At 40.1% G+C, this 13,813-nt stretch overlaps 1 protein-coding gene across 2 annotated transcripts in view; it reads right to left on the minus strand.

Annotated features, from left to right (window-relative positions):
- Positions 1 to 13,813, minus strand: part of CTTNBP2 (cortactin binding protein 2) — a 160,603-nt gene that overhangs the window by 68,598 nt on the left and 78,192 nt on the right. For both annotated transcript variants that reach the window (XM_075857131.1, XM_075857130.1), the window contains exons 6-8: positions 10,224 to 10,323; positions 8,423 to 8,570; positions 4,216 to 4,455 (exon numbers count right to left, since the gene is read on the minus strand). In XM_075857131.1, coding sequence (XP_075713246.1) covers positions 4,216 to 4,455; positions 8,423 to 8,570; positions 10,224 to 10,323 — 488 coding nt within the window. The remainder of the gene's footprint in view (positions 1 to 4,215; positions 4,456 to 8,422; positions 8,571 to 10,223; positions 10,324 to 13,813) is intronic.

Consider the following 13,813-nt stretch of genomic DNA (forward strand, 5'->3'; position numbering starts at 1 on the left):
CTTAGGGTCATTGTCTTGTTAGAAGGTGAACCTTCGGCCCATTCTAAGGTCCAAAACACTCTGGATCAGGTTTTCATTAGGAATATCTCTGTACTATGCTCCATTTATCTTTCCCTCAACCCTGACTAGTCTCCTGTTCCAGCTGCTGAAAAACACCCCTAGAGCATGATGCTGCCACCACCATGCTTCCCTGTAGGGAGGGTATTGGGCAGGTGATGAGCAGTGCCTCGTTTCCTCCAGACATGACGCCTAGAATTGAGGACAAAAAGCTCAATCTTGGTTTCATCAGATCACAGAATCTCTTGTTTCTCACAGTCGGAGAGTCTTTTAGGTGCTTTTTTGCAAACGCCAGAAGGGCTTTCATGTGACTTATACTGAGGAGAGGCTTCTTTCTGGCCACTCTGCCATAAAGCCAAGATTGGTGTAGTGCTGCAGTGATGGTTGACCTTCTGCTAGTTTCTCCCATCTGCACACAGAATCCTTGGAGCTCAGCCAGAGTGACAATTGGGTTCTTGGTCACCTCTCTTACCAAGGCCCTTCTCCCCCGATTACTTCGTTTGGTGGGGCGGCCAGGAAGAATCCTGGTTGTTCCAAACTTCTTCCATTTATGAATTATGGGGGTCACTGTGCTCTTGAACTATCAGTGCAGCGGAATTTTTTTTTTGTTCCCTTCTCCAGAACTGTGCCTCCACACAATCCTGTCTCTGAGCTCTACAGGCATTTCTTTCCTCCTCATGGCTTGGTTTTTACTCTGATTTGCATGGTCAGCTGTGCGACCATATATAGACAGAGGTGTGTCTTTCCAAATCATGTCCAATCAAGGTGTACAAACATTTCAAAGATGATCTCAAGAAATGAGATACCCCCAGAGCTAAATTTCAAATGTCATAGCAAATAGCTAAATACTTATATCCATGCAAAATTTAAGTTTTTCATTTTTAATAAAACTGTAAAAATTTCTAAAATTCTGTTTTTACTTTGTCATTATGGGGTATTGAGCACAGAATGATGGGGAAAAACTGATATTTTTTTTAGACCTTTTAACTTAAAAAATGTGAAAAAATTTAAAGGAAACCTGTCACCAGCATTTCACCTATTGAACTTTACTTATCCCTCGCTGGTCGCTGCTATCAAAAGTTCATTGCCGTTATCACTTCTCCTAAACTCCTCCTCCAATTTTAAATAACGATCTGCAAACATTTTGCGCCTTTTAGCGTAATAATCCGGTGTCCCTTTGCGTGCACACACCAGAAGAGGACATCAATGCACAAGCATGGGATGTTGTGTGCTGGGGGAAGGCGATGAGCTGTCAATCAAAAGTAAGGAGTCGGGGGTTAACGCAGAAAAACTTGAGGAATCAAGATTTGACTCTTTTCAAACGAAGATTTGACTCTTTTATGCTCATTAGCATACGGTGTGGGAACACTAAAAGGCTGAATACTAAAGCTACAGAGCCGGCTAAGAAGACAATTATAGGTTATAGAGAAATTATTTTTCACCCACTACCACCAGGTATTGCTGGTTTAATAGATGAAATGCTGGTGACAGGTTCCCTTTAAAGGGTCTGAAGACTTTCCGAATGCACTGTAAATGTAGCTCTGAAACAATGGGCCACTGCTCTTTGGGATGTACTATTCACTATAATCACTGAGATAAAACTACAGAGAACTGAACAGTAAGAACAAAGGGGTCATTATTATATTATATTAATAATCTAGATAAAAACCACTTTTTTGGGTCCAATGTACGGACTCAAACCAATCAATTTCTTAGACTATTTAGGAAAAAGTAATACTTGCTGCTATTTTCAATACATATAAAGCCAAAGTGCCAGCTTCAAAGCTCTGATGTCCTTCAATCCCAAGGGTAATTGCTGGATTTCAGAGTAGTTATGACTTCTTTGTCCATATGATAGCCAAAGGGGACTGGACTTACATAACCTTCGTGGTAAACATAGCTAAGCTAAGAAATCTAAATAAAGCACACTACAGCAAAGCACCATGGTCCCTCATTTCAACCTAAAAAATGCATTTCAGTTCTTCTTTTGTATTGTTGTTTGTTTGTTTTTTGTCCACCCATGTAAATATTATCTTTTAAATGTCACTCACTGCTTTCATTCAGAAATTAGCAAAATGTAGGTTGTTTTATTATAGTTCAGTTATGCCATGAGTAAGGCTGTGTTAACATCACCGTCTGTGTTCCGCTGAGGGGTTCCATCTGCGGTTACTGTCGGGTTAAGCTCTCAGCAGAAAGGCAAACAGAAATCTCAGCTTCCATTTCCCTCACCATTGAACTCAATGGTGACGGAAACCTAGCTACTGGTTTCCATCTGTCACCGTTGGGACAGGGTTCCGTCGTTTTGACGGAATCAATAGCGCAGTCAACTGCGCTATTGGTTCCGTCAAGAACAACGGAACCCTGTCACAACGGTGACAGACGGAAACTATTAGCAAAGTATCCGTCACCATTGATATCAATGGTGAGGGAAACGGAAGATTAGGTTTAAAGAGGCTCTGTCACCAGATTATCAAATCCCTATCTCCTATTGAATGTGATGGGCGCTGCAATGTAGATAACAGCAAAGTTTTTTGTTTTTTTTAAAACGATAATTTTTGCCCAAGTTATGAGCAATTTTATATTTATGCAAATTAGCTTTTCAATGGACAACTGGGTGTGTTTTCTCGTTTTACCAACTGGGCGTGTATTGTGTTTTTAGCAACTGAGCGTTGTGAATAGAAGTGTATGACGCTGACAAATCAGCATCATACACTTCTCATTGTTCCCACCCAGCTTCTTTCACAGCAGACACAGCGTGACGTCACCCACAGGTCCTTCAACCTTGTCGTCGGACAAAGAAGATACATCGGCTCCAGGCGTCCAAAAGGTTAATATGCTCGTCTCTAGGGAGTTTGCTATGCTTACCAGCACATACCCTGCACTGTACTCTCTGACGCCTGGTGCTGATGTGTCTTCTCTCTTCCGACGCCAAGGTTGAAGGACCTGTGGGTGACGTCATCATTCCCAGCCAGCTTCTTTCACTGCAGACACAGCGTGACGTCACCCACAGGTCCTTCAACCTTGGCGTCGGAAGAGAGAAGACACATCAGCACCAGGCGTCATATAGTACAGTGCAGGGTATGTGCAGGTAAGCATAGCAAACTCCCTAGAGACGAGCATATTAACCTTTTGGACGCCTGGAGCCGATGTATCTTCTTTGTCCGACGACAAGGTTGAAGAACCTGTGGGTGACGTCATCATTCCCAGCCAGCTTCTTTCACTGCAGACACAGCGTGACGTCACCCACAGGTCCTTCAACCTTGGCGTCGGAAGAGAGAAGACACATCAGCACCAGGCGTCAGATAGTACAGTGCAGGGTATGTGCAGGTAAGCATAGCAAACTCCCTAGAGACGAGCATATTAACCTTTTGGACGCCTGGAGCCGATGTATCTTCTTTGTCCGACGACAAGGTTGAAGGACCTGTGGGTGACGTCACGCTGTGTCGGCTGTGAAAGAAGCTGGGTGGGAACGATGAGAAGTGTATGATGCTGATTCGTCAGCGTCATACACTTCTATTCACAACACCCAGTTGGTAAAAACACAATACACGCCCAGTTGGTAAAAACACAATACACGCCCAGTTGTCCATTGAAAAGCTCATTTGCATAAATATAAAATTGCTCATAACTTGGGCAAAAATGATCGTTTAAAAAAAAAAAGAAAAAAAAAACAACAACTTTGCTGTTATCTACATTGCAGCGCCCATCACATTCAAAAGGAGATAGGGATTTGATAATCTGGTGACAGAGCCTCTTTAGGTTTCCCTTTGCCTTTCCGTTGAGGGGTTAACCAGACGGAAACCTCTGATGGAACCCCTCAACGGAAGGGCAACGCTGATGTGAACAGGCCCTTATACAGTGGAGTTTTGCAGTGATTATTTTTATTTTTTTTAACCCTGATAGATATATATTTATGCCTTTTCAGTAATAGCAAGGTTATTTATATGCTGACATTTCTTACTAATTTCTCATGTTTCAGACAAGTAACAGGGTCCCTTTAAAAATCTTTTAAATCATCTCATAGTACAGCTTATACTGAATGAAAAATACTTTTAGTTGTAGGAAATTTCATTTGAGATCTTTAGAGATCACACTTATAAATGAACCATTTACAAGAACATAAATTTAACCTTACACTCCACACAACAAAAAACATACCTTAAAACCTTTTGATGCTGCAATATGCGCAGCTGTCCATCCCTCACTGTCTGCAGTATTCATAAGTGTTGCAGAAATGACAGGTTCAAGATTACTATTGTCCTTGTTATTTAAATCATATAGTCTGGCATCAAATTCCTTATGGGAATCACAATGACTTCGACCTCTATAATACATGAGGAGTTTGAGACAGTCTATATTTCCAGAATCTGCTGCAGCATGAATTGGTGTCCAGCCAGTCTAAAAAAGCAGAAAACATCTATAAGAACTATCTAAAATCAATACACAGACATTACCAGTGTTTAGTGCAGGCAATAATGATCTTCAACACTCAGTAAAATAAATTGCAAATAAAATGAATATTATAACAACTTTCACATGCAGCTAAAAAAGTATTTGATTTTTATGAATCTTGAAAAAACAAATCTATCCTTGACACCATCACTTGGTATTTTTTTATATTACAGATGTGTTTTTTTTTTTATGTAGGGCAAATGTTGGTGCCCTTGTTGGAAATTCACAGGAGGCTCTGTCACCACATTATAAGTGGCCTATATTGTACATGATGTGATCGGCGCTGTAATGTAGATTACGTGGTTGTGTTCAGATGGCACTGGTTTCTTTTGGGTGCTCGAGGTAGGGTCCCAACCTGGGTATAGGTTAAGAATTTGTAGTCGGCACACCTTGCTTGTGTTACAAAAATATATATCTTTATTGGATGGATGCCAGAGGCTACATGTGCATATTTTAACATATTTTATGATGTTATGATGTAAATTGTAATGACAGTTCTCCTAACCCATGCTATGGCCTAACTATTTGTACATATTTCTCTAGTGCCCGACGAAGGTCTTATCGACCGAAACGTCGACGTCGCACATGTAGCCTCTGGCATCCATCCAATAAAGATATATATTTTTGTAACACAAGCAAGGTGTGCCGACTACAAATTCGTAATGTAGATTACAGCAGTGTTTTTTATTTAGAAAAACAATCATTTTTGACGGAGTTATTAGCATAAAGCTAAAATAGGTCATGAGTTTCTTAATGGACAACTGGGCGTGTTTTACTTTTTGACCAAGTGGGCGTTGTGGAGAGAAGTGTATGACACTGACCAATCAGTGACCAATCAGCGTCATACACTTCTCCCCATTCATTTACACAGCACATAGTAATCTTATTACATCACTACGTGCAGCCACATAAACACACTATAACGTCACTCAAGTGTCCTGACAATGAATATACATTACCTCCAGCCAGGACTGTCTATTCAGAATCCTGACACTTCTGTAACGTCTGTGTGAGATTTACAGCAAGGCAAGCGTAATCTCGTTTTAAATGACAGGTTACATCATAATCTCGCGAGATTACGCTTGCCTTGCTGTAAATATCACAGAGACACTAGAGAAGAGTCAGGATTCTGAATAGACATCACGTCCTGGCTGGAGGTAATGTATATTCACTGTCCGTACACTTGAGTAACGTTATAGTGTGTTTATGTGGCTGCACATACTGATGTAATAAGATCACTATACGCTGTGTAAATGAATGGGGAGAAGTGTATGACGCCCAGTTGTCTATTAAGAAACTCATTAGCATAAAGCTAATATAGGTCATAACTCCGTCAAAAATGATCGTTTTTCTAAATAAAAAACACTGTTGTAATCTACATTACAGCGCCAATCACATTATGTGGGAGATAGGGCACTTATAATGTGGTGACAGAGCCTCTTTAAGCGGTTTATGGGTTATAATAGTTTTGCTTGCTTTACAAAATTGTTAACAGCTAAGGCAGTGTTCACAGAGCTTTTTGGCAGGCAGGACTTCAGGACTTTTGTGGCAGGTTTTGAAATGCCAGCGTCATTTGACTTTTTTTTCCCACACATTTTTTAGGCGGTTTTTGACACTTTTTCTAGGCTTTCTTTTTTCTTTAATAAATCAAATGCGAAAAACGTGGTACGTTTTTGTTAAAAAACGTGCCCAAGAAAAACCAGGCATTTTTTTTTCTGCCTCCCATCAGTTTCAATGGAGGTTCAGAGGCGGAAACCGCTCCAAAATAGGGCATGCACGCCTGCCTCTTATTGAAATCAACGGGTTGAGAATTGGGACTTTTTTTTTGCGCGGTTTCAAAACCAGCTCCGAAAAACTGGATCAACTGGGCCTAATAGTTTAAATAGGAGGATGACAAATTTTTGACAACCATATTGAGAAAAAAAAAAAAGACATAAGCCATCTGCAAGCTCATCGGATGCATATACACCTGGTTTGTGTTAAATGTGATATGGCGTTAAAGCTTATATTGAGAAGAACAGCTGGAGTCACATTCATACACGCCTCCACCTGCAAGGGAGAGGACAGGATTCAGCACTGGACTGGTCTAAGTTGATAAAATATTATAATAGCATTTGAAAGTCTGAAAATGTGTAATTTCTCCCTCGTATTGGGTTTTATAAACACCCAATGGTGTACTAAAACACTTTGGACCTCCTGGCTGTTAAGCGCAAATGGTCCACTTTTTGTGTGCACAAATAATTTTTATTTGCTCCGTTGTCTGCACTGGAAAATTGAAAAGATGGAATTTGATTAATTGCCTATGAAAACGTGTTGTTTTTTTGTCGGTCTCACATTTATGCATGCCCTTTGGCTGTCAAATAACCTCTAAGGCCACATGCACACGACCGTAAAAAATCACCGTAATTGCGGACCGTAATAGGGTCCGCAATTACGGACCCATTCAGTTCTATTAGCCGCGGACACCTTTCCGTATCGTTACGGATAGGTGTTCGTGCCGTAGAACTGTACCGCAAAAGAGAGAACATGTTCTCTCTTTTGCGTTTTACGCGCCGTGCTCCCATACGTTGTATGGGAGAACGAGCCAAGAATGCAGGCTGCGGCCCGTGGCCGTTGGCGGCCGGCCGTGCCCGCAACCGCGGGCCGTGATTACGGGCACGGCCGTGTGCATGAGGCCGAACAAATACATCCCAGTTCTGTGTTCTGATAGATCTCTCTAAAGGAAGCCATTGTCATTTAATAATTTGCAGAGGCTGCTACCCACACTCTCGATCAGCTGATATAGAAATGGAAAGCTACAGGTGGCCACATATTATGCTGCAGGGCAAATGTAGTAATACATAGTCCCACCAACACCTTCTGAGCGCGAACTGCCAATAGCGCATATATGGACAGGGATGGTTAGATTTGACCACTTTAAGGTACATTGATACTGAGCAATAGTTTTTTGTGACAAATATTTGGTTATTTTATATATAAACTGCTGCAGATCAAGACTATATTGCTATTCAGCAATATTTTTACTAGAGAAGTTACAAAGACAACTTGTCGCTCTCTTTTTGCTATTTTTACTGGACTGTTAAAAATGGAATACGTGGTAATGTTGCAAAATTAAAACAGAGTAAAAAATTACTACCATAGCATAACAGGAGAATTATGCATTTTGGAACAATTATCTTCCAACTTTATTTCCATAAAGAAATCATAGTACCACTGCATTCCCTCCTGGCTAAACAAAATAATGCCCACTTACATATATAGTACCAGAGATAGAGCGTTTTTTCCGTCCGTGTTTCAAGTGATCAAAAACAGGAACGTGGCCAAGGAAGGAGGCAGGAGGAACGGTGTCTAGCGCACAGTTCCCTTACTTTCAATGCCTCAGGGGGCATTCTCACATGATCTGCTTAGCAGCTCAGCCAATCAGCGCTTGCAAGACCTGGCCCAAGTTTCTCCTCAGATCGTGCAGCATGTACAGTATACACCTCCCCACTCGCCATACTCTAGCATAGAATCCGTATCCAGCGCTGGATACAGAAACCCAGAGTCAACAAACCAGACAGGGAAAAGTAATGAATAAAGACATACAATACATGGATAACTGGGGCAAAACAGGATGGTGGCAAGCAAACAGCGCAAATAAGGTAAAAGATATATAGCAAAAATTATAATTGTGATCTACCAAAATATATGAAGGTATTTAAAATTAAAGTTGCACTTCTGCAAATTGTTACATTTTAAGTATTACCTACTTACATGCAACCTAAAAATGACAGCTAGCTCATTATACTAGTTAGCAACAGATATGTGAATTTGGGTTGATTTTTAGGCTCGATGGACTTTAATAATTTTACTGTAGGAGAAAAAAAAAGGTTTTATCATTCTATTTGGTGAGCATTTACAATATTTTACCTACATTTGACGTAATATTATGATTGGCACCAGAGTCCAGTAAAAGTTTAGCAGTTTCACAGTTTCCATTTTTACAAGCCAGATATAATGGGGCTTGTCCTCCACCAACATAGTTGATGTCAGCATTGTATGCAAGCAATTCCAATGCACACCTATATATAAAAAAAAAAAAAAAAAAAAGGAAAGCAAATTATTTTATTAATCTTGTTACACATGCTTATATAATTACAAATATGTAAAGATTTATGTGTGCAAAGAAGTGTTTTTGTGATCTCTGCATCATATGTAGAATGTAAAAAAAAAAAAAAAAAAGCCAAAAGAACCAGAGTCCTGAAAGCTTACTACATGTCTACATGTTCTTCTGCTAGACAACCCCTCGAAATCCAATTGTAGTAATTGTCAATATTTAATTGAAAAAGGAACAGTTGGTAACATTCTGAAACGTTAAACTAGTAAAATAAAAGCCATGTGTTTTTGCATTTTTAATTAAACAACCATTTACATGGGAGCACTGAGCTGTGGTTAACAGGAAACATCTATTTTCAAAGAGAATCATTCAGACCTTGGTAATGAGCTATTGGCTATATTTGCCCTGAACAAATGACAACCAATAGTGGTTACCACTAAAGGAGTTGGCGGTGAATAGGCGCAAAATCTAAAGGTTAAAATATGCCTCCACCTTTGATTAAGCCCCATTATTTATTAATAATTTGCACATTTTGCACCAATGAATTTGGAGAGGATAGTCGCGAAGACTCACATCTAAAATATGCGCACACATTAATAAATCTGGTGCATTTGGGATAGTCTAAGGGCCTGTTCAGACGTGGCGGAATTTTTCTGCTGCAAATGTTGCTGCAAATTCGTGGCAATTATGCAACGAATCTGCAGCAACATTTGCATATTTGACAGGTAATTCAGATGTTGCAGATATCACAGCGGACTTGCCACAGATTTCAGTTTTTGCATTGCAAAAGCTGAAATCTGCGGTGTAAATCCGCTGCCTCTCTGCTGGTGGCCATGCATGCTGCGGAATGAAAACTCTGCACCGCAGCCTAAATGCCACACTGTTATTTTCCGCAGGGTCTGAACTAAATTACCTAAAAATGTATAAAAAAAAACTATGAAAAAAATGGCTGTTGCAGATTTACACTGCGGACCGTCCACATCGGAATTCAATAGCAATTCCGACACGTCTGAACATGCCCTAACTGTTTGAATTTATTTTTATGCTAAGAGCTGCCGTAGATTTTCATCACTAATTTGCGCCTTTAAAACCTGTGCCTTTGATAAACGAGTCTGAGGCCCCCTGCACATGGTGCAGATTTTGCTGCAGAAATTTCTGCGACTAAAAATCAGTCTCATTCATCTGAATGGGATTGTTTCTTTTTTCTTTTTCAACGAAAGCCAGAAGTGGTTTTCAAAAGGAATGGGAAATATAAACTTATACTTCGCCTTCTTCCTGGATCCACTTCTGGCTTTGGCTAAAAAAATCTGCATTAAAATCTGTAACATATATAGGTAATGTGTGAATCCAGCCAAAATCTTTTTCCCGCAAATTTGGCACAATTTTAGATGTGACTTTTTAACCTGTGCAATTTCCACCAAAATAAGGCAAAAACTTAATAATAATGTGGCCCATATTTTATTGGCCTTACTGCTAAGAATCGATAACCTTACTTTTCCTTGTTGGTTTTAGCTGTGTATTTGAACGCTATATATGCCTAACTTTAGCTCTAATGAACATTTCACATAGACTTATATAGGAAATTAGGGATACATTTGCACAGTGGTCTGTTCCTTACTTTGAATGTCCCTGAGCAGCTGCTGTGCATAAGGCAGTAAAGCCATTTGAAACAGTAGCATCTACTCGTGCTCCTGACGTCAGCAGCAACTTTACACAGTCTGCAAGTGAACAAAAATAGCGCATGAGAAAGCAAAATAAAAAAAGAGAAGAAAAAAATATAAGAAATGTGTTGTGGGGGTAGCACAAAGTGACAACTTGTACATTACCTGTAATAAATGAAATGTGCACAGTATATTACTACATTACGTTTGCATACAAGAATATATAAGAATTTGCAACATGTGAACAAGTTCAGCTGCCTTCTCAAACAATAATAAATAAATTTATGTAACAAATTATATTCTTGCCAGCACAAACATGAGATTTCTCACTGAAGTGGGAGAGATAGGAACTATTTATAAAATAAATACATAAAAAATAGTCCTCCTTGAAATCCTGGACTGGGATACTTTTCGCCCATTACAGAAATGATTCAAAGGGACCATCCCCTGGATTCAGTACACGAAATAGAGCATGTTAAGAAATGAAAGATAAGCTTTGAATAGTTGCTACAGTCTAGGAGGCCAATTTTTCTGCCAGATTTGATAAATAGTTTTGATAAATGAGGCCAACATTAACTTCCCGTACTGCGACATACATGTATTTAAATGTATGATGCGGGGAAGGCTCCATCAGCACAGGCTGCTAGCTGTAACATCCAGCTGACAAACTGATGCAAGGCTGGGATAAGTTATAACACCGATCCCATAGGTTTAACCCCTTAGGTGATGCAGTCAATAGCAACCTTGGCCTCTAAGTGGTTTGACAGAGGGAGGGGACTCCCTCTGACACCCCATCAGCGCCCCCGTGCAGTATTGCAGTGTATTATAGATATGATCAAAGTCCTATAGTGGGATCAAAGAAAATTGTAATAAATAAAGCTATCAGGAAAAAATACAAAAGTTAAAAATAAATATTATGGAAAAAAATATACGTACAACAATACATAATTAGTAAAGCTATTTATCCCACTGAATTGCTGTTTTTTTTGTTCACCCGTCCCCCCAAAATAGCAATAAAAATTAATAAGTCCAATGTACCCCAAAATGGTACCAAGTACAATTACATCTTATCCCCATGTCTTTTGTATTGTGGCGATGCAAAAAAACTAATTATTTATTTATTTATTTTTAAAAAAAGGACTGCTGTTATTGTGCAAAAGTAGAAAAACATAAAAAAAAAAAAAAAACACTATACACATTTGGAATCATCACAATCTTAACAACCTGCGGAATAAAGTTGATATGTCATTTATACTGCGTAGTGAATACACTGTATAGTGAATGCCATAAAAACAAAACTCAAAATACAATGATGGAGTTGCTGATTCGTTTTTATTTAGCCCCAAACAAAGAAAAAGAATAAAGGTTATTCAATAAATTGTATTTACCACAAAATGGTTAATTTAATGGCTGTTAAAAAAAACAGGTCCCGCTAATTATGCCCATGGCTACATTGGCGGAAAAATTAAAAAGTTATGGATTTTGGAATACAATAATGAAAAAACGAAGAAAAAAAATTGCTGCATCGTTAGGGTCAATGCCCACAATGCGTATTACGTGCGGTTTTGCCACGTGGATTGCGTGCGGCAAATCTGCAGCGTAACACAGTACCAGCATAGTCAATGACATTCCAGGAAATCTCATGTAAACGCTGCAGTATTTTCCTGGACTGAATTGACCTGTGATGCGTTTTTTGGAATATGCACATGTCAATTTAAATTGCGTCTCTGCTTGCGAATTCTATCTGCCTGGTGCAGAGGAAAATCGCACCAAAATTAGCAGCATGAAAATGCGCAGAAAAACGCATCAAAACTGAAAAACCGCACCGAAAATGCAGCGTTTCCGCAACAAAATACGCAACGTGTGCATGTAGCTTTAAAGAGCATCTGTCACCACCTTTTGCTGCCATCCCTGAGGGAAGAATAATTTAGGGACAGAGACACTGATTTGAGCGTTATGACTGTTACATCGCTGTGTCTTGTAGTATTTGAAAAACTAAGGCTGGGTTCACACATAGCGTAAATACTGTGGATTTTTCACAACAGATTTCATTGTGGAAAATCCGCAGCATAATACATTAGCAGCAAAGAAGATCAGATTTGAACAAATCTCATCCACACGCGGAGTAAAAAAAACTGCAGAAATTGACCTGTGGTGCAGTTTTTTTAATCCGCAGCATGTCAGTTTTTGTTGCGGGTTTTCCCTATTGAATTCAATGGGGTGGTAAAATTTGCAACAAATAGCAGACGTTGCGCTTTTTGCAATGGAAAGGATGTGATTCCGCCACAAATATCGCAACTAGGAAAAAAACAATAAAAATCTCATACTTACCCAGATCTCTTTGCTTCTGCGTCCAGCCCAGCCTCCAGGAATGATGTTTCATCCCATGTGACTGCTACAGCCAATCACAGGCTGCAGCGGTGACATGGTATGAAACGTCATCCAAGGAGGCCAGGCTGCAGGACGTCAAGAGGGACTCGTCGCCATGGGTACAAGTTCCGTATGAAAAACTGCACTACAATTGGGTGCGGTATTTCATCCAGAATTCTCTGCGGTGTCAAGTGCGGATACGCTCTGTACTTTTACGAAGCGTATCCGCCCTGTTTGAACATACCCTTAGGGTATGTTCACACAACATTTGTATGAAGCAGAAAAATACGAGGCGGATTTCAAGAGAAAATCCAGTAGTTTTTTAATTCAGCAGCGTAAAAATACGAATCATATTAACTTCAGTGTATTTACAATTGAAATCAATAGAAAGCTGTTTGCAGGCGTATTTCAAGTGTATTTTGAGTGTAATAGAAGAGTTTTATGATCCGAAATATGCCTGAAAATAAGCCATGTGATCATGCGCAGGCTATGTTCACACGGGGTATTTTGCAGGAGGAATATCTGCCTCAAAATTCCGTTTGGAAGTTTGAGGCAGATATTCCTCTCCCTGCACGCCGATTTTCGCGCCGTTTTTCACCCGCGGCCATTGAGCGCCGCGGGCATAAAACAGCGCGAGATACGCTTTCTCTGCTTCCCATTGAAGTCAATGGGAGGTCAGAGGCGGAAGCGCCCGAAGATAGGGCATGTCGCTTCTTTTTCCCGCGAGGCAGTTTTACTGCTCGCGGGAAAAAGACGCCGACGCCTCCCATTGAAATCAATGGGAGGCGTTCTCGGGCCGTTTTTGCGACGCGGTTTCCGCTTCAAAAAACTCGGCAAAATACTCCGTGTGAACATAGCCTTACAGTTGTATCGTTGCAGCACTCGCATAGTGCTGTAAGTAGGAATCCTCAGTATTCATGAGCGAGCACCCTCCTGACGCTGATTGGCAGTTTTCTCCTTATGCATAGTAATATAGAGAAAACTGTCAATCAGCGGCGGGAGAATGGCGTTAAAGCCAGTTTATGAATACTGAGGACTCTTCCTCACAGCTCGATGCGAGCACTGCAACAATTAGTTTGTATGTTTTACAAAAACGACAGCCCACATAAACATAATGCTCATAACGTTGAAATCAGCATCTCTGTCACAACCTTAGGGGGTATTCACACGAGCGTGA

This window comes from Rhinoderma darwinii, chromosome 3 (assembly GCF_050947455.1).
Source record: "Rhinoderma darwinii isolate aRhiDar2 chromosome 3, aRhiDar2.hap1, whole genome shotgun sequence".
Taxonomy (NCBI): Eukaryota; Metazoa; Chordata; class Amphibia; order Anura; family Rhinodermatidae; genus Rhinoderma; species Rhinoderma darwinii.